Source organism: Budorcas taxicolor, chromosome 5 (genome assembly GCF_023091745.1).
Source record: "Budorcas taxicolor isolate Tak-1 chromosome 5, Takin1.1, whole genome shotgun sequence".
In the NCBI taxonomy this organism is placed as follows: Eukaryota; Metazoa; Chordata; class Mammalia; order Artiodactyla; family Bovidae; genus Budorcas; species Budorcas taxicolor.
Genome location: NC_068914.1, coordinates 147,571,978 through 147,592,954, shown reverse-complemented (window position 1 = coordinate 147,592,954; position 20,977 = coordinate 147,571,978). Strand labels below are relative to the sequence as shown.

The 20,977-nt window shown below is 55.2% G+C and overlaps 1 protein-coding gene across 1 annotated transcript; it reads left to right on the top strand.

Annotated features, from left to right (window-relative positions):
- Window positions 1-4,999: 4,999 nt before the first annotated feature.
- Window positions 5,000-20,503, top strand: PLEKHG6 (pleckstrin homology and RhoGEF domain containing G6). Its single transcript, XM_052640745.1, has 14 exons — window positions 5,000-5,137; window positions 6,289-6,444; window positions 7,717-7,881; window positions 8,387-8,482; window positions 8,720-8,770; window positions 9,026-9,175; window positions 10,030-10,140; window positions 10,240-10,389; window positions 10,585-10,722; window positions 10,942-11,061; window positions 12,697-12,829; window positions 12,938-13,053; window positions 18,975-19,120; window positions 19,801-20,503. The coding sequence occupies exons 1-14, from the start codon at window positions 5,000-5,002 to the stop codon at window positions 20,501-20,503; spliced, it is 2,373 nt and encodes a 790-aa protein (XP_052496705.1).
- Window positions 20,504-20,977: the final 474 nt, after the last annotated feature.

Below are 20,977 nucleotides of genomic sequence, written 5' to 3'. Positions count from 1 at the left end.
TTGTGGTGCAAGGGCTGAGTTGCCCAGAGACATGTGGGACCTTAGTCACGTAATCTGGATCAGCATCCCCTTGGAAGGAGGATTCTTAACCACTGGACCCCCAGGGAAGTCCCTTCCCCTTCCTTTCTAAACACTTTGTCTTCGTTCATGCCATTCCCTCCTCCAGAAATGCCCTTCCCTCCTACTCTACCTAGCAAACTCTTAGTTATCTTCAAAGCCCCAGCACAACATTCGCCTCCTCTACAAAGCCTTCCCTGGCTGCCCTATGTAGTTATTAGTCCCTCCCACAGCTCTTGGTTCATTCCTTACATATAACTTACATACCAATGTTCCCCACTAGTCTGTGTGGCTCCTGTTCTTTCATAATCTCCTGAAAGTCAGGGGCTATCTCCCTAATAGGAATGCTGCTGTGCTGTGCTTAGTCGCTCAGTCATGTCCAACTCTTTGCGACCCCATGGACTGTAGCCTGCCAGGCTCCTGTGTCCATGGGGATTCTCCAGGCCAGAATACTGGGGTGGGTTGCCATGCCCTTCTCCAGGGGATCACCCCAACCCAGGGATTGGACCCAGGTCCCCTGCGTGGCAGGCAGATTCTTACTGCCTGAGCCACCAGGGAAAGCCCGAGAACACTGGAGCAGGTGGTGGTGGTTCAGTTGCTAAGTCATGTCCGACTCTTTGCAATCCCATGGACTGTAGTCCTCCAGGCTCCTCTGTCCATGAGATTCTCCAGGCAAGAATACTGGAGTGGGTTGCCATTCCCTTCTCCAGGGGATCTTCCCAACCCAGGAATCGAACCAGGATCTCCTGCATTGCAGGCAGATTCTTTACCAGCTGAACTATAGGGCAGTACAGGGAAGCCTGTACTGTTCAGTATGGATACTTATACTAGGAATGCGTATTCTATATACCCCTCGCACCTTGGCACAGAGAACACTGCCAGTAAGTGGCATAGGGAGGGAGGGCACCAGTTCCCATCTAAGGCGCCATCAGCTGTGCCCCTTGGCCTGGCCTCCTGGTTTTATCTGTCTCACGCGACTTGGTGCCTCCCAGCTGGAACCCTCAGCTCCCCCGCCCAACCTCACCCTTCCCAGCTCTGCCTAGAGAAGGACACACCTCCGATCAGCTGCCTGGCTGCCAGTGCCTGCCAGCACCTCATTAACCCAGATGGCCCCCACCCCGCCCTGAGAGGTGTGGGCTGGGCAGAGTTCAGGGATCAGGGCAATCTCCCTGACCTTCCCACCTGTGAGGAAAGGCAGGAGGGACTTGCGGTTCCCTACGCCAGCCCCAGAAGTTACTCTCATGCTGTACTGGACAGACCCTTTTGGTTCTCAGAGCTCCGCTCCTGGATAGATGACACCTCGTTAGCTGCGGGGTCCAGCTGGGGACTTGATGGGGTCATCTGCACTGGGGCAGAAACCGAGGCTCAGAGAAGAAATGGGACTCAAGCCGGGGGACTTCTCTGGTGGTCCACCAGTTAGGACTCTGCGCTTTCACTGCTGAGCGTGCAGCTTCAATCCCTGGTCGGGGAACTGAGATGCTGAAAGCTGTGTGGTACAGCCAAAAAAAAAGAGGGAGGGGTCTGAGGGAAGACAGGGGTCTGCCAGGAAGAAAGACACTTTCCAGGTGTCCCCACCCCCACCCCAGCTCCAATCAGTAGAGGCCAACCCGCCAATCTCTCAAGTTTTTAGGCCACACTCAGCCCCCTGAGTCGTGTTCCCCTCTCAGCCTATCACAGGCAGGGGTCTTTTCTCCACATCACCGAAGGACAGGGAGACTGTGAGAAGAACCATCTAAGGAGGCCAGAGTAGAATAAACAGAACTCAGGAGTCCCACCTCCCAGCCCACACACTCCTGCCGGCCACTCCTCCAGCTTCTAGGCTCCAGCTTTCCCTGGGAACCTTGCCTCCCAGAGGGGCGGAGGACAGGCCCTGGGGCAGTGGCTGGTGGAGATTGGATCTCAGCCTAGAGGGAAGTGAAAGGGTTAACACCCTCATGTCCACTGGGCCAGTCCAGCCAGCTCTCCCCAGAGCCTGTAAGTCCGGGCTTGCCTCTGGTCTCTCAATTTCAATTCCATTCTTACTCCCTCCACTTCCTTCCTGGAGACCTGGGAGGGCATCCTTGGTACCAGCAGTGTCTGGGGTGTCATTTAATACTGCCAGTAATCACCACCTCCTGTTTACTGGCTGTCTTTCCCTCATGGCTAGTCTTGTTATCTCTGGGTCTCTGTCTCCATCTTTCACATGCACACACGCACACGAATGGGAAAACGGCTTCTCTCCATCCCAGTTCCTGCCCCATCCTACTGCTCTCCCTAAAACTGGTCCTAATCAACTGGAGAGCAGGGAGCAGGAGGTAAGGATGTATACAGCTAGAGGTGCCAACAGCTCTTCTGAACTACAAGAGCAATCACATCACAGCAACCTCAGAACAAGAGAATACTTGGAGGGCAAATAGGAGGAAGGCGGACGAAATTAGCAAGTATCAAAGGATAAAGATCCCTCTTCCACATCAAACAGAGCCGTCACAGTCAGCAAGGACTGGAACACCTGAGATCACTGCTGGGTGCAGTATGCCAGCGATACAATGAGAGAGCGAGCTTTTGAAAGCAGAGAAAGTGTCCATATATCACCGCACAGCCGACTCACAGGAGGAAGACCACAGGACACGGTGAAGGGCTGGAGCCATTGCATTCAGACCCCCCCACCCCCACCCTCGGGTCTTTGGCTCCCCGCGTGTGAGATGACAGTGACCGCACGTCTATGGACACTCCTGATTCTTGATATCCAGTGTTTCTGTCAGACTATGTGTCCTGACTTGGGAATGTGAAGTGTGCCCTCCTTGAACAGTGTCTGTTTTATTAGTGGCCAAAGGTGCTCAGACGCCCTCCTGAAGGCGGGAGTGTGGCTGTTTGCCAGTTAAGAGTGGGGTCCGCCCACCCCCAGACTTGGTTAGTGGGAGAAGTGTTGGGCCAGCCTCAGCCTGGCATCAGGCGCCATCCCCGGAGCAAAGGTGAAGTCCAACCTTCCACCAGATGGCTGGAGCCGATAAGCATAGATAAGGGTCACACTTTGGACTTCGCTTCCAGAAGGGGGCAGTGCCCCGGGGGTCCCTGATCCGCGAGGCCCCTTCTGCTGCCGGTCCTGCTCTCCTGCCTGGTTAAAGGAGGAAGACGAGCCCGAGGCCGAGGCCGGGGAACGGGGCTAGCCGGCCACTCACCGACGCGGAAAGCGAGGTGGGCACCTGCAGCGGGTCACTCGGTCGTTACCACCGCCGACCCGGAGGGCAGCGCGCGAGGGTGACAGGCCGGACTGGGGGGCGGGTGGCGACTTCAGGGACGAGGGGAAGAGAGGAGGGAGCCCTGCGGAGCGAGGCAGAGCCGCCCGGTGCCCAGGGACCGAGGGCGCCCGCTGCGCGGCGGGTCTGATGCCCGCGGGAGAGGGAGGAGCCAGCCCGCCGCCCCGCCCCCGCCCCGCCCCCGCACTCTCGGCCCGGCTCCGCGCAGCCCGGGTCCTGCGGGCCGCTCGGTCCCAGACCCGGCCGGGCCGCGGGGCGCGCATCGCCCGGGGAGTCGTCGTCGGAGACCGCGGGGCTGGCGGCGCGGGCAGCGGGCTCCGGGACACCTGCGGGCACAGGTGAGAGGCGGGAGGGCGGGGCGGGACGGGAGGCGGGGGGCGCGGGGCCCAGAGGAAGGGAAGCGGGTCAAAGCTCAGAAAGGACCCGAGGCTGCGGGGAGAGGGACTCGGAGCCCAAGGAGGGAGGGGTTATTGGGAGGCAAGGAACGCTGCTCTCCCCTGCTCACAAATCAGAGGAAAGGTAAGGGGAGGCGGAGCGGGGTTCCGGGGCCCACCTGGAGGCACACCAGCACTTGCTTAGGCGGTCTCTCCTCTCCAAGCCCCGCCCACCCAGAGAGCCGGGAGGCCTCTACCGAGCTTTAGGGGGAGGGGAGGGAGCCCCCCGTGTGTCTCCCAGCCTCACCGAGGAGCTCCAGAGGCTGGCGAGACTAGACAGAGCCCGCTCCCTCTCTGCTCATCTCCAAGGCCAGCGGTCTAAGACCTGCCCATGGCCTCAGGGTCTAGGTAAGGGGTGGGGCGTTCCTTTAGGGGGTGTGTGTGTGTTACTCAGTCGTGTCCCACTCTTTGCGACCCCATGGACTGTATGTAGCGTGCCAGGTTCCTCTATCCATGGAATTCTCCAGGCAAGGATACTGGAATGGGTTGCCAGAGAGTAAATATTTCAGACTTTGAAGCTGCTGCAGTCGCTGTCATAGCTAGCAGGGAGGAAGTCACAACTGGCCAAGCAGGGAACGTGTCTTTGATCCCATAGTGCTTTCTTAGGGACATGGAAATTTTAATCTTCCTGTGTTGTTAACTATTCTTCTTCTTCATGATTTTATTTACTTTTTAAATTTATTCTTCTTTTGACTTTTCCAACTAACTAAACATGTAAAACAGCCATTCTTAGCTTGTGGGCTGTGCAAAAACAGGTGGCAGATTGGGATGTCTTCACCACCCCTGCCCACCTCCCCCACCCCGGCAACTTCCCACCCACACCCCCACTCCTGTGTATTGGGGAGGGAAGGGTGTTGCTAGGTGCAAGGGGCATTCCCCTCACCTGGGGGCACCCAGGAAGCAGGGACCTGTGACCCTTGCTCCTACTCTAGGATGTCAGCATCCTTTGAAGCCAGTGCAGGAACTGGTATCCCAAGTGTGCACATGTGAATGAGGGGGTATGGTTCCAAGGGGCTTTCTGCCCAGCATGTGGGGGTGTACCCAACCCCACCAAGTCCTTGATGAGGCCACTGTACTCTCCCAACAAGCAAACTGGGCTCTCCCCTTCCCTTCTTCTTCTTCCCCTCCCCCTCCAGCTCTGTCTCCAGCCTAGCACCCTCCACTAACCAAGGCTGACCCTTTGATCCTTATATTCTCTCTGCAGCCTCAGGGGGTCCCTTTTCCCTGCACAGTGGAGTGATGAGCCTTTGCAGGTGACCCAGGAGAGAAGGGATGCAGGCCTTGGGTCCTCCCAATAAGAGTCCCCTTCAAGGGCTGGTGGCCTCCCGCATTGAGACCTATGGAGGCAGGTATCGGGCCTCGGTCGCGAGTCCTCCAGGCAATGTCTCTCCCAGAGGAGGTCTTTTGTTGGTGAGTCCAGGCCGTGCCCCAAAGGTGATCTGGGAGGGGCAGGCGGGAGGACACCCGGGCTTTCAAGTCTCTGTCCCCTTGCCAGGCCTTGGTGGCACTCTTCCGAGCCCACACCCCCGCCTTCTCTCCTGGATTGTGAGGGAGAGGACGGTTGTGTGGGGCCAGGGTCACGGGACTCCACACTCACCCCAGACAAAAGGAGCAGGTGAGGCAGAGAGCCAGGAGGGGCCATGCCCTCAGTGCTGTCGGAGGCACGGAGCTAGGGGTGGGAGGTCACCACACCCAGGATTCAGTGCTTCCCAGACTCCCGCCTTTACTAGGGAAGAGCTTGTGAGCGGCTCCTTGAGACCTGCCTTCCTCTTAGTCAGGCCTGGAGAAAGAGCAAAGGTTCAAGGTGTCCCTACTCTACAGGTGGGGAGGGGTGTGGGGGCCTGCCTGGCTCCACCCCCCCGGCTGGCCTCCAGCGCTGACCAAGGAAAGGGGCGTGGAGGCCCAGAGGCCTTTCCCTCAGCCTCCCTCCACCTTGAGGTCAATTCTGTTTCCAGCTGGGGATATCCCTCGTCTGACTGGAAGAGGGTTTGGCCATGGGACACCACCGAGGGCAGGAAGGGAGACTAGGAAGTCTATGGGGTGAGGCCACAGGCAGGTCAAGGAATGTGACCAGGCCTGCCCAGGAGGGACTGCTAGCCCAAGCCTCAACTTCTTCTACAGAAGGGCAGCCACTCCCAATGGGATGGGAGGGCACACATGTGTGTGCCCTCACCCCCACGTGAGTGAGTTGCCGAGTGCGTGTGCACCAGGCCCTGTGCACATACACGGCCAGAGTGTAGAGAGCACACGGGAGCTGGGGACACCAGGGCACACGCAGAGCCCAGTCATGTACGTGCCTCTGCACGAGGCTGCTTGTACCCCCGGCCCCTCTGCCCTGCCCGACTGGCTCCTGCCCATCTAGGCAGCCTTCCTGGCAGCGGCCACTGTGACTCAGGGCCGGAGCAGCTCACACTAAACTGGTTTTAGGGGAGCGGTGAACCAGCCCAACTTGCAGGCAGGTGTAGGGGATGCTGTTCAGAGCTAAGCCGGGCCCCACTCTGCCTCTCTGGGACCTCTGCGGGAAGGGGGCACGCCCAGAGCTACCCCTGCTCTTCCTCCAGGATCCCAGCCGCCGACTCCTCCAGGGCTACATCCCCTTCACCACGGGTTCTGGCCCGGCCCGACGCCTGTCTCCTCTGAGGCTTCGAGAACCAGAGCCCGAGAAGACACACGGGAATCCCTTTGGGGTCGGGACACCTCACTCCCCCAAACTCAAGGTGAGAGGTCCCTCTCTTCACATCACTGAGCTCCCAGCCTGAGCTGAGATCAGAGCTGAGAACACCAGAGCCCCTCCAAGAAGCCAAGTGCAGCTCTGTCTAGAGATCCTCTCAAGGGAGCATCTCCCAGCCAGGCTGTCTCATAAGAATGTCCGCTTTATGGGCAGGTGTCCAAATATTCCTGGGACCGCTGGTTCCCTAAGCCGCCTTCGGGCCCCTTCCTGAAGGTCCCTCTGAAGGGGTCTGACTCAGGAGAGACCTGGAAGCTGTCTTTCTGACTAGGGAGCCCGGAGTCAGGGACCTCCCTGCAGACAAGGCACCTCTCCATACAGGTTCCAGCCTTGTGCCGACCCCTGTAATCCCAGCCAGGGTTGATCCTCCCCGCCCCTGCCAGGTCTGCATGTCCCCACTCATGCTCAGGGCTGCTTGCCACCTCCCATTCACACACACACACACACACACACACACACGCATATGATAACTTACAGTGAACGATGTCAGATTCATGATCTCTGAAGATTTAGCTTCAGGACCAGGGACCAGGCTTGATCACTCAAGAGCTTTTGTGTAGCAGAGTTTTATTAAAATGAAAGGGGACAGAGAAAGCTTCTGACACAGACATCAGAAGGGGGATGGAGAGTGTCCCCTCCCTAGTCTTATCAGGGCCCTCTAGAGTTTTACCAGGTCCACTCCCACAACATACATCTTAGATTAACAAGGTTAGAACTAATGGGCTTCCCTGGTGGCTCAGACGGTAAAGCATCTGCCTACAATGTGGGAGACCTGGCTTCAATCCCTGGGTTGGGAAGATCTCCTGGAGAAGGAAATGGCAACCCACTCCAGTATTCTTGCCCGGAAAATCCCATGGACAGAGGAGCCTGGTAGGCTATAGTCCATGGGGTTGCAAAGAGTCTGACACGGCTGAGCAACTTCACTTTCACTTTCACCAGACTCACTCCCACAATATATGTCTTAAGATATCAAGATTAGTCAGAAGGTTCTTATTAAGGGGAAACATGCCCTCAAGCAAGATACACTGTTATATTGACTAAGACAAAACAATGTAAAAAGTTTGTCCTTTTCTCCTTGAGACCCCCAGACCCCTTTCTCCTTCTCAAGGGCTCTAGACTCCTTTCTCCCCAAGGGCCCCAGACTCCTTATCAACCCTCCTAAAGATGAGCTCTCTCACATACACGCATGCATGCACGCACGCAGCCCTTCATTGGCCGGGTGGTCCAGGTGCCAGGACGAATCCCCGCTTGGTGCCCCCAGGAAGTCACCAAGGCCCACGAGCTGCAGGTGAGGCTGCATACCTTCAGCATGTTTGGGATGCCCCGCCTGCCGCGGGAGGACCGGCAGCGCTGGGAGATCGGGGAGGGCAGCGAGAACAGCGTGGCCATCGAGAAGTCCTGGAAGGAGCTGGTGCCTGGGCACAAGGTGAGCCTGTCCACGTGGGGTTCGAGACACACAACACACCCCCCTCACCTCTGACCCGGAGGAGGGAAAGGCCATGGGAAGTGGAGTCCGTGGGGACAGCACTTGGAGCCATGTCACTGAAGCTTCAGATCCAGGCCCAACCACATATTAGTGAGGCCCCGACAGGTACTAGTGAGACCCCACTGGGTACTAGTGAAGCCCCACCAGGTACTAGCGAGGCCCCGCCAAGTACTAGTGAGGCCCCACGGGGTACTAGCAAGGCCCCGCCGGGTACTAGCAAGGCCCTGCCGGGTACTAGTGAGGCCCCGCCACGTACTAGCCAGACCTGGGACAAGACAACCAGCCTCTCTGTGCCTCGGTCGCCTCATGACATGAGGATGACAAACACCCCCTCCACACTGGAAGACGGAGAAGGTTAAAGGCTGTCTAGGATGCAGATCCGGTAGCATTTAGCAGATGGCAGCAGCTGGTCTTGTCATCGTTCACCAGCCCCATCCCCACCCAGGAGATGAGCCGGGAGCTCTGCCACCAGCAGGAGGCCCTGTGGGAGCTACTGACTACGGAGCTTATCTACATGCGGAAGCTCAAGATCATGACGGATGTGAGCCAGCCCCCACCCACCCAGCGGCCCCAGCCCTGGCATCATCCCCCATCATCCAGACCAGGACAAGGCAGGGTTGTTGGAGAGGGAGGGGCAGGATACCTAGAGCCCCCTGCCCAGGGTCTTGGAAGAGAGGTTTGCGGTACTGAAGATGGGGGTGGGAATGCTGTGAAGGGTGAGGCTGGGGTCCGAGAGGTGGAGACCAGGCACTAAGACCCTCTCTCTCCCTGCATCCAGCTCCTAGCTGCGGGTTTGCTGAACTTGCAGCGCGTGGGTCTGCTGACGGAAGTGAGTGGGCACTCGGTGTGGGGTGGGGGGACAGATTGGTGTGGGTGGACTGAGCCCAGGGTCTGGGAGGGGGGGCAAGGTCACAGAGAACTGAATGCCGCTGCCCCATCTACTAGGACACCACCTTCCGCCCTCCCCACTCCGCCTCTTGCTCCAGCCCCCCAACCCAGGCTCAGCTGGCCTGCCTGTCTGTGGCCAGTGCAGCCCGAGGGTCACCTGCCCAGACACACAGCTGAGTGCCACCCCCTCCCCCAGGTGTCAGCTGAGACCCTGTTTGGAAATGTCCCCAGCCTGATTCGAGCCCACCGGAGCTTCTGGGAAGAGGTGCTGGGGCCCACCCTAGAGGAGACACGAGCCTCAGGCCAGCCTCTGGACCCGGTCAGCCTGCAGGACGGTTTCCTGACGGTGAGGAGGGGACAAGGGCCGCTTCCAGATGGGGTGGAACTGGGAGGGCCCCGAGGGGTCCTGTCCATAGGCCAAGACCTTGCCGCCAGAATGCTGCTGTGATTCAAGCGAGTCCAAAGACACTGCCCTTACCGCCAAATACCAGTTCATCTCCTGCCTTCATTTCACCAGTATGACCTCTGTTTCCAGGGCTCTTTGGGCTTCTGAACATCCCAGAGGCAACTGTCTCAGGGAAGGGCTACACACATCATGAAATCTGATGTCCGGGACAGAGATTCAGGGACAAGCATCAGGAAACAAGATGGGGGCCTTAGTGACTTGTCCCTTAGGAACCTGGCGGGAGGGGATATGAAAGACCACAGGGCACTGGCAAGCAAGAGGCTGGGGATCCAACCTCTGCCCAATTCCCCAGCCAGGGAAGCATGGCCTTGCACAGTTGGGTTGGGGTAGAGAGATGGGGCACAGTCTCCTGGGGGCCTTCCGTGGCCCCCTTCTCCAGGGCAGGACTCTGGGCAAGCCTCAGGTCGCCACTCCACAGCTGGGCTGAAATGGGATCTACAGCGCCCTGACAACCGTCTGCATCTGCTAAATTATTGATGGTGGGTGAATCCAGAGCAGCGGGGCATGGCAGGGGCTGAGGATGGCGCTCAAAGGGTGGCAGCAGGTCAACCCCTCAGGACCTCAACCCCTCCCTGGAGTCCAGGGAGAGGGGCTGGAAGTGGAGGAGAGTCTGGATTGGCAGGCACTGGAGGAAGGGTCTAGGCCAGGCTGCTCTGCGTGTTGTGTGGGGCTGGAGCCGGTATCTCATCCCACCTTCCCCTGCCCGCTCCCCGTCCCCACACTTGTCCCTCCAGTGCAGCCAGCGTTTCCAGCCCTACGTCCTATACTGCCTGCGAGTGAGGCAGACCATGGCCTACGCCCGGGAGCAGCAGGACCACAACGCTCTCTTCCACATCTTCGTGCAGGTGGGAGAGGAGTCGCTGGGGAAGGGGGACGCGATGGACCTTGGTCCAAGGCAGGAAGGTAGCCTACAGTCCCTCACCCCTGCCCCCCTTCCCTGGCAGTGGTGTGAGAAGCACAAGCGCTCAGGGAGGCAGATGCTGGGAGACCTGCTCATCAAGCCCCACCAGCGCATCACCAAGTACCCGCTGCTGCTCCAGGCTGTGCTCAAGAGGACCCCCAAGCCCCAGGCCCAGGAGGCCCTGACCGCCATGGTAGGACCGTCAGGACTGACCCCTGCGAGAGGAGGGGGCTGTCGGGGGCTGGTATGTGGGGGCGCAGCTCCGGGAACCCTTGAGGTCTTTGTCGTGCGTATGTGCCCGTGAGGCGCTGATGTCCTCAGTGGGTGGGATGAACCGGCGAGGAGCCGAGCTGTCTTCCTCCGCATCCTTCCGCTCCTGCTCCCCCAGATCGCAGCGATGGAGTCATTCCTGCGACACATCAACAAGCAGGTGCGCCAGGGCGAAGAGCAGGAGAGCTTGGTGGCTGCAGCCCGGCGCATCGGGCCCTACGAGGTGCTGGAGCCCTCCAGCGAGGAGGTGGAGAAGGTGAGAGAGACAGAGGGAAGCGGGCTTCTTGAAAGTAAGGCCCCCAGGCCGGGAGGGAGAGGGGCAGAGGTGCCAAGGGCTCTGTGTGTAACCATCGTTCCTCGAGGTGGGCGGGGGTGGGGTGGGGGGCGGGTCCCGGGGCGGGCTTAGCGGGGTGAACCCGAGGCACTCCTCCAAGGGGCGGGGTTTCCATGCCCGCTCTGCTCTCTGCACCCTCAGAACCTGCGACCATTCTCCACCCTGGACCTGATGGCCCCCATGCTGGGGGTCGCTCCGGAGCACACCAGGCAGCTGCTGCTCGAGGGGCCCGCGCGTGTGAAGGAGGGACGTGAAGGGAAGGTGAGGAGCGGGGAGGATGGGAGGGAAGGGAAGAGGAAGAAGGGAGAGGCCCTGGAGCCAGGCTGGATCAGAGGCTGGAAATGGGAGGAGGGGGCTCTGGGTGTGTGTGTGTGTGTGTGTCCGTGTCTGAGTGTGTGTATTATCCATGTCTGAGTGTCTGTGTGTCCTAGTGTGTCCATGTGTCTCTCTGTGTGTCTGTGTATATCTTTGTGTGTGTCTGTGTGTGTCTATGTCTGTATTCTGTGTATGTGTGTCTGTGTCTGTATGTGTGTCCATTCCATGTGTATCTCTGTGTGTATCTTTGTGTGTCTGTGTGTGTGTTTATGTCTGTGTGTGTCCATATGTCTCTCTCTGTGTGTCTGTGTGTGTCTATGTGTCTCTGCGTCTGTGTGTGTCTTTGTGTGTGTCTGTGTGTCTGTGTATTTGTGTCTGTGTGTCTGTGTATGTGTGTGTCTGTGTATATGTGTGTGTCTGCATGTCCATATGTCTCTGTGTGTGTCTGTGTATCTATATGTGTGTCTATGTCTGTGTGTGTGTGTCTGTTGTCTCTGTGTGTATCTGTGTGTGTCTATGTCTGTGTGTGTCCATATGTCTCTCTCTGTGTGTCTGTGTGTGTCTATGTCTGTGTGTGTGTCTATGTGTCTCTGTGTCTGTGTGTGTCTTTGTGTGTGTCTCCGTGTCTGTGTATTTGTGTCTGTGTGTGTCTGTGTCTGTGTGTGTCTGTGTATGTGTGTGTGTCTGCATGTCCATATGTCTCTCTGTGTGTCTGTGTGTCTATATGTGTGTCTATGTCTGTGTGTGTGTGTCCGTTGTCTCTGTATCTTTGTGTGTGTCTATATCTGTGTCCATATGTCTCTCTCTGTGTCTCTGTGTGTGTCTATGTCTGTATTCTATGTGTGTGTGTCTATGTGTGTGTGTCCGTGTGTCTCTGTGTGTATCTTTGTGTGTGTCTATGTCTGTGTGTGTCCATATGTCTCTCTCTGTGTGTCTGTGTGTGTCTATGTCTGTGTGTGTCTGTGTATTTGTGTCTGCGTGTGTCTGTGTATGTGTGTGTGTCTATGTGTCTGTGTATGTGTCTGCGTATCCATATGTCTCTGTTTGTGTCTGTGTGTCTATGTGTGTGTCTATGTCTATGTGTGTTCGTGTGTTTCTGTGTGTTTCTATGTGTGTGTGTGTCCATGTCTCTCTGTGTCTGTCTATATTCTATGTGTGTGTGTGTCCGTGTGTCTCTCTGTGTGTATCTTTGCATGTGTCTATGTCTGTGTGTGTCCATATGTCTCTCTCTCTGTGTCCATATGTCTCTCTCTGTGTCTCTGTGTGTGTCTATGTCTGTATTCTATGTGTGTGTGTGTCTTTGTGTGTGTGTCCATATGTTTCTCTGTGTGTGTGTCTATCTCTGTGAGTGTGTCCATGTGTCTCTGTGTGTGTTGGGAAGAGGAGATGGTTCTGGCCTTGCTCTGCTGGTTGCTGTGACCCAAGTCAGCCACTTTCTTTCCTGTAAAGAGACGTGCCCACAAGGAGGGGCTCCCAGCTCTCAGTTCCCACTGCTCTGTGTTGCCCGCACACCCATGCCTGACCCCTCTCTCTCCACCCCTGCTCCAGCTGACCCTTGTCTCTCTCCTTGCACGCCCTTAGCTGGATGTGTACCTGTTCCTGTTCTCTGATGTGCTCCTGGTGACCAAGCCCCCTCGCAAGGCGGACAAAGCCAAGGTTATCCGCCCGCCCCTCATACTGGAAAAGCTTGTGTGCCGGCCACTCCGTGATCCCAGTAAGTCTCTCCTCTAGTCTGTCTCCCTTCCCATCGGCCACAGAAGCAGAGGTGGGATGGGGATCAGATAAGGTCCAGCCCTGGAAGCAGACCTTTTCCCGCCCCCAGGCAGCTTCCTGCTGATCTACCTCACTGAATTCCAGTGTGTCTCCAGCGCCCTCACCGTGCACTGTCCCAGCACTGCCGACCGGGCCCGGTGGCTGGAGAAGACCCAGCAGGCCCAGGTATGTGATGCTGGGCGTGGGGCTGGGTAGGGCCCTGGAGCTCGACACAAGAGGGGAGGATCAAGGAGAGGAGAGAGAAGCTAGGGGAGAAGCACTCAGCTTCAGAACAGAACTTCTGCCCCTCTGGTGTGCTCTCAGAGGAAGACACAGCCTTGACCATCCTTAAGAGCACAGAAGAAGGAGTTTCCTGGTGGTCCGATGGATAGGACTCTGCGCTTTCACTGCCAAGAGCATGGGTTCAGTCCCTGGTCTGGGAACTAAAATCCCACAAGCCATGGGACACGGCCGAAAAAAAAAAAAGTATAAAAGAAAAAAGAGCCTAGAAGAAAGCTTTTGGCCAGCTTGGGTGCCCATCTCTGGGCCAGCCAAGACACACTTCCCTGAAGGTTTCGAGGCTATGAAACAATTAACTGCTGAACTTGGGCTTCTAGTCAGCAGACAGGGCACCTGCTGTGTATGAAAGGCAAGGGGCTGGGGAATCAGAAAAGTATAAAATGACATTTCTGCCCTCACGGAATACACGCTACAGCCTATCTAGACAAATGAGTATACACGCGACAGAAGCGTGTGGAAGGGACAGAGCAGTGTGGCTCACTCTGGGGGTTGTCTGGGGCAGGGACTATGCAGAGGGTAGGGATGATGAGAAGGCTTCAAAAGGAGCTACTGTCTGAGCCCAGTTGGTGGATCTCTTGGGGCACGTTGGGGGAATGAGGTGGGTGGGAAAGACATCCCAGATAGAGAGCAGAGTGTGTGAATGTCGGAAATCGGAAGCAGTCGTGTGTGTTAAGACCATCACCAGCCTAGTGGGCGGTGTTACCAGGGCATCCAGCACAAGGGCAGCAGTGCCCTGCCAGATCACATGGTCTCCAGATCCCATGCTCGGGGCACTTGAACTTTGTCCTGTAAATGACATAGAGCCCGTGAAAATGTTAACCCAGCGAGTGACCCTGGGCAGATTCCTGCAACAAAAACTAGAGGAGTTCTAAAGCAGTGAGACCCAAATGGAGCTATAGTTTTTAAAATATTTATCTATTTAGTTGGTTGGTTGGTTGGTTGTGCCAGTTCTTAGTTGTGGCATGGGGAATCTTTAGTTAGTTGCAGCATGTGAGTTCTAGTTGCCTGACCAGGGATTGAACCCAGATGCCCCCTGCATTGGGAGCATGGAGTCTTAGCCACTTGACCACCAACGAAGTTCCCCAAACGCAGCTGTGTTGGTTACCACTTGGTGCCTTAAAATGACAGAAATGTATTCCATCACAGTTCTGGAGGCTGGAAGTTGAAAATCAAGGTGTCCTCTCCAGGGCTCTAGGGGGCATCCTTCAATGCCTCCTCTAGCTCATAGGGGCTCCAAGTGTTCCCTAACCTTTGGCAGCATCACTCCACTCTCTGCCTCTGTCTTCACATGGTCCAGCTCTCTGTGTGTCTCTGTGTCCCAGTATCCCCCTCTTGTCTCTTAGACACTGCTCATTAGCCCCAAATCCAGGATGACCTCATCTTGAGATCCTTCACTTAGAATCTGTGCACATCTGCAGAAACCCTTCTTCCGAACAAGGTCATCCACATTCACAGGTTCTGGGAGCCAGGACCTAGACCTGTCTGTCTGGGCCCACTATTCAACCCACTATGGGAGCAGAACGGCTGAAGAAGAGGGAAGCAGACTTCCCTGGTGGTCCAGTGGTTGAGGAGTCACCTTGTCATGCGAGGGTTGTGGGTTCAATCCCTGATCTGGGAATTAAGATCTCCATGCTGCAGGGTAACTGAGCCCGAGTGCCACAGTGAAAGATTGTGAATGACACAATAAAAATCCTTCATGCTGCAACTAAGACCTGACCCAGCCAAATAAATAAATAAACTTTTCTTTTTTTTAAGAAGAGGGAAGATTTGAGTTGGACTTTATGGATGGGAAGACCCCAGGCGGAAGACTCAAGGGAGAAATTGGGCTGGATTTATTTGTGGGGGACAGTAAGCATGCTTTCTGAGTCAGGAGGGAAGGGTTTAGTGTGGGGCCAGTGATGACAGGCCAAGTTCTACAGGGACCCCAGGGCCTGCAGAAGAGTGTGGACTGGATGAGTCTGAATTTAGTTAGCAGGTTGACACAAGAGTTGCCATAGATTCTTCAGGAAGGGAGGGCCATGGTGAAATCTGTCTGACCTTGAATTGTTAGGTGGCCATGTGACAGGTGGGCTGGGAGAGGGAGAGACTGGTGGCAGGAGATTTACCGTACTAGTTTGGGTATGAAACATTGAGGTTGAGTGCCATGGCCTTAGGGACATGGTGCGAAAAAGAAGAAAGCAGCTAAAGAAGAAAGAAGAGACAGGTGAGCCTTAGGGAGACTAAGAGAAGCCTATATTGAATGCATGGTTCAGACCCCAGCTCTGCCTCTTGCTGACTGGGTGACCTTGGGGGAGTTATGAGGCTGATCTTCCATTTCTTCACCTGCAAAATGGACTTAAATAATAACAGTCCTTGTCTCACAGGGAAGATTCAAAGCAACCATTCAGATTAAGCAGGCAATGTGGTGGCAGCTCGTGGTAACTCAGATCCACAAGGACAATGGATGACTTGCTTGCAAGGTTCCTGTGTGAAAAGCTGCCTTGGCAAAGACTACAGAAAGGGAAACCTGTTTGTTTAGTTGCTGCTTCCTGGGTGGGGCAGGGCTGGGGTAGTGAGGTTTAGTTTTAAACAGAAGCCTTTGGAAATGAAGTCGTAGGGGACAGCCCAGTAGAGATCTCTTAGCAGTGCAAGTGAGCTCAGTCGTGTCCGACTCTCTTTGCGACCCCAGGGACTGTAGCCTGCCAGGCTCCTCTGTCCATGGGATTTTCCAGGCAAGAGTACTGGGATGGGCCCCCATTTCCTTCTCTAGGGGATCTTCCCCACCCAGAGATGGAACCCACATCTCTTGCATCTTCTGCATTGGCAGGTGGATTCTTTACCACTGAGCCACCTGTAAAGCCCAGAGATCTCTTAAGGGCTTTGGGGGGTTTGTGGAAAAATGGAAACAGACTGGAGTTCAGGTGAGAGATAAGTATGAACTATGAAAGTTGCTAAGAGAGCAGATCCTAAAAAGTCCTTTTCTCAAGGAAAAAAAATGTTTGTAACAACATATGGTGATGGTTATTAACTAGACTCTTTGGGGATCATTTCATAATGTTGGGTTAGGGCTAGGGTGGGGCTTCCCAGGTGAATCAGTGGTAGAGAATCCACCTGCCAATGCAGGAGATGCAAGAGATATAGTTTGCATCCCTGGGTCCAAACATCAAGCAGGCTGCCCCAGCGCTGCCCTGACCCCAAGACCAGCTCCTCCCACCTCGTTTCCCTCACCACACTCAGGTCACAGGACCTGGCCTGGTGTGGTGGTCTCCTGCCCCCAGGAACCATCAGCCTGGCTCTGGCCAACATACCAAGTCTTGTGAGACTGCTGAGAATCCTCGCAAGAGACAGTGACTAGGAAGCCAGGGCGGGAAAATTGGAAATAGGAGCCTGAGGTCATTTTCCTGTCTCTGTTCTTCCGTTTCTCCAACTTGTCTCTCGTACAGACCCAGCTCCCGTTTACCTCGCTGTGTTTCTAGAGAGGCTTTGGGAAGGTCCTGGTGCCTAAGAGTTGCGGGTTCATGTACTTCAAGTCTGCGTGGGGTGGGGCTGGAGCATATTCAAATTTTTTAATGGGCGTCAACCAATCAGAGTAGAGCTTGGGGGTGTGGTCGGCCCCCTGATGTACCAGATTTTATCTCTCAGCTGCTGGCCCTTGGAGAAGGAAGGCGTGAGGCTCAGGCTGGAACCACCAGCATGAAGTCAGTCCTTCGATATTTCCACAGTGATACGGCCATTTCAGTCTGTGCCGGTACCAGCGCTGCCTGCAGCCGCCGCCACCACAGACTTTTTGCTAAACCTCCGCCTTTAGCCTCTCCAAGGGTTCCGCTGCCGCCTTTCCCTGCCGCCAAGAGAAAAGTTGTCCTTGGATCATTCTTGACCCTTTACGGCTGCCCTTGAAAAATAGTGCAGTTATTGAATTAGGACTCACAAAGGCTTCTTTCTACCTGTGTGGCCTGGTTCAACTCCACTCATCTTTCTAAGTCTTGTTTTCTCATCTGTAAAATGGGCTAACATCCATGCTTCCACCCTGCCAGGTGGTGTATCCAATATCCATATGCATGTAGGAGGGCTTTATGAACAACTTCTCAGACATCACTCTTTTATTCTGATGGTGCCCGTAGGAAAATGCTAAGGAGGACAAAATGTGGTATATCCTCTTTCCATTCCTCTTGGAACGATGTTGCTCTCATCTCTGAGGGACAGCAGAGTCCTCAGCCCAGGACAAAGCATACCCCTGCCCATCCTGCACATAGGAGGAAGAGTAACCTGAAGATCCAGCATCATTCAGAGCAATTATACCACTATCACCATCAATCAGGAAGGGCTTCTTGAAGGAAAAAAGCAAACAAGAGGGAGGGCTTGCCAAGGGGGCATGAGAGGCAGGAAGAATGGTACAGCTTGGGAAAGGGCACTTCTGTTCCCCCACCTACCCCCAGGACCAGCTCAAGAGCTCAAATCTCCCACTCCAGTACTCTTGCCTGGAAAATCCCATGGACAGAGGAGGCTGCAGTCCATGGGGTCGATACTAGTCGGACATGACTGAGCGACTTCACTTTCACTTTTCACTTGCGTGCATTGGAGAAGGAAATGGCAACCCACTCCAGTGTTCTTGCCTGGAGAATCCCAGGGACGGGGGAGCCTGGTGGGCTGCCGTCTATGGGGTCGCACAGAGTCAGACACGACTGAAGCGACTTAGCATTAGCAGCAATAGCATTTGGACGTTACTCAATAAACAGAAGGAAACCAGTCAAGGTTTGTGAATGGAGATATTACTTGACTAAACGTTACTTTTATGAATGTAATCTTTTATATTGCTGCCAGAAGCTTTTGAGTCCAAGAGAGATGGATATATGGAAACCAGTTAGATAGTTATTGTAGTAATCTAATTATGAGTCCATAAGCCCATAGATGGGAACAAGAATGGAGAAGAAACGACAAGTGCAACAGATACTATGTAGAAAGACTGGACATGATTCATTGATGGCCAAGGAGACAAAAGGAAAAAGTAAAGATAATTTTGTGTCCTGTGGCCACAGGCCTCCAGGTCATGGCACAATTTCCCTAGGATTTTTTCACCAGCTTCCAAACTGAGGGCAGAAATGTATATAGAGAGAACAAGGTGGGTTAGACTAGAGAAAGACAGCTAAGTAGGCCTTGAAACACTGTGTATGTTAGCGATTACTGTTTATATAGTTTAAAGATTGCATGGCTGGTGCACTGGGATGACCCAGATGGATGGGATGGGCAGGGAGGTGGGAAGAGGGTTCAGGGTGGGGAACACATTGTAAACCCATGGCTGATTCATATCAATGTATGGCAAAAACCACTACAATATTGTAAAGTAATTAGCCTCCAACTAAAATAAATAAATTTAAAAAAAAAAGAGCTCAAATCTTGGCTCCATCCCACTTTCCCAAGGCATGACCTTGGTAGTTACTTAACCTCAGAGTCTCTGTTTCTCAGGAGTAAAGTTGTTGTAGTTTAGTCCTAAGTCATGTCCAACTCTTTTGTAACCCCATGGACTGTAGCCCGCCAGGCCTCTCTGTCTATGGGATTCTCCAGGCAAGAATACTGGGATGGGCTGCCATTTCCTTCTCCAAGGGATCTTCCCGGCCCAGGGATCGAACCCGAGTCTCCTGCATTGGCAGGTGGGTTCTTTGCCACTGAGCCACCAGGGAAGTTCTGGGAGTAATGTAGGAGCAAAAAAATCTGCTTCATAGGGTCGTGGAGAAGATGAAGTAAGATAATATTTGTAAAGCACTTAGCATGGTACCTGGCATACAACAGGTGCTCAATAAAGGAGAGCTCTTAATGTTTCCGCACTCCAGGCCACCCTGCAAAAGCTGAAGGCAGAGGAGTATATCCAACAGAAGAGGGAGCTCTTGGCCCTCTATCGGAACCAAGATGGGGAGTCCCCAAGCACCAGGCCCTCCACGCCTTCCCAGGAGGGCTCTCAGAACAGCACGGAGGGCAGGTAAGAACCACAGAGAGTACAAGTTCTCCCAGGGTAGGGGGGCTGCAGGCTGGGAGGAAAGGAAGGGGAACCTATGAGGCTAGGAATGACAACTTTGGCTGGGGGTGGTGGCGGGGGTGGGACCTGGTTGAGGAACCCAAACTATAGTTTGGCACCAGCCCTGTAAAGGACCGCCTTTGGGTTAGCCAGCCTTGGGTGGGTGCAGGGTAAAGGAAACAGGAGAGGAGCAAACTCCTCGAGAGAAATAGGCTCCCCAGGCCAGGGGTTTTGCAGAATGTCAGGGCTGTAGGAACCCGGCTAGTTCAAATCTGTACAGATAATGTGAGAGCTTCACCCAAAAGAGCTTCACCCAGTTGCTGAGCATCATGGTTTGTTACAGAGAAAAAAAAGACTCCATCCATGGGCGGGGGGTGGGGGTGGGGTTTGGGGGAGAACTCAGCAGAGCTTAGCAAAGAGCAAATACTTGATAACAAGTTTCTGGACCCGAACGTAGGGGCTAAAATGGCTTAAAGGAGCTTGTGGTCTAGCCAGTGAGATGAGAGAATCAATGAAGTGCAAACAGTGAGACCAAAATAAGTTTGAAGGAGGGGTCATTTCTGGATGGAGAGATCAAGGGAGATTCCCTGGACTTGAACTTGACCCCTCAGCATCTGACTCTGACCACTTGCTATTAACTGTAGTGCTTGCGCGTCCTCGACCGTCATCCCCCATCTGGTGGTGACAGAAGACATGGATGAAGATGCCCCCTCGGTGCCAGATGATACCTCGGACCCTGGCTACGGCACTCTCATCCCAGGCTCTCCTGAAGAGTCCCACTCCTCGCTGAGCCGTCTACGCTTGAGGGCCCTTCGGCGGGACCCTCGCCTCACCTTCTCCACCCTGGAACTCCGAGATGTCCCTCTGCGTCCCCAGCCTTCTGACCCCCAGGCTCCCCAACGCCGAAGCGCCCCTGTACTGCCAGAGGAAGGTGTCCGGAAAGCAGGCAGTCTTCCCAGGGTAGACCCACCGACCTGGTCTGAGGAAGAAGACCGGACCTCAGCGGGCGAGAACGTGGTGGCGGAAGCCTTGCAGAGGACCCAGCTCCGGGGGCAGCTGTGCCCCTCCCCAGCCCACGCTGACTCTTCTGAGGAAAGCCCCTGGGAGTCCTCAGGGGACGAAGAAGAAGAGGGGTCTCTCTTCCAGGGACCTGACTACACCCCCTCCCCTCACCCCCTCCGGCCCGAGGATATGCTCCGAGAGATCCGCGAGGAACTGGCCAGTCAAAGGATCGAAGGCGTCCCCGAGTCTGGAGACAGCAGGCCTCGGAAGCTGACTCGGGTCCAACTGCAGAGGATGCGAGGGTCTCATGTTGTACACCTGGACACACCCCTGTCCACGTCGTAAGTGCAGAACGGAAGCTGGCTTGGGCCAGAGTGGAGGGAAAGGCTGGTGTGGAACCAGCGGGGATGCAAGAGGTGGTGGTCGGGTGGGGGGTGGGGTGGGGTGGTGGTGAGATGGGTCAACATAGGAGAGCTTCCCAGGTGGATCAGCAGTAAAGAATCCACCTGCCAATGCAGGAGACACAAATTTGATCCCTGGGTCGGGAAGATCCCCTGCAGAAGGAAATGGCAACCCGCTCCAGTATTCTTGCCTGGAAAACCCCATGGATAGAGGAGCCTGGTGGGCTACAGTCCATGAGGTCACAGAGTGGACATGACTTAGACATGACAGCCATTGCTCAAAGGCAAAAAATACAGGAGGGCAGGAATGGGGGTGGTGGCGTCATGGCAGGGAGGGGCCTTTAGCTTCACTCTTCACCCATGTCTACCTGATACCTGCTTCTTTCCCTTTCAGAGAGGTGTGAGGAACACGAAAGAC

Bases quoted from the DNA above. Each gene is read 5' to 3' on its own strand.
- PLEKHG6 (XM_052640745.1), top strand. From the start codon at position 5,000: ATGCAGGCCTTGGGTCCTCCCAATAAGAGTCCCCTTCAAGGGCTGGTG. The intron at 6,445-7,716 runs GTGAGAGGTCCC...TGGTGCCCCCAG, and splicing joins CTCACTCCCCCAAACTCAAG to GAAGTCACCAAGGCCCACGA. The intron at 10,723-10,941 runs GTGAGAGAGACA...CTGCACCCTCAG, and splicing joins CCAGCGAGGAGGTGGAGAAG to AACCTGCGACCATTCTCCAC.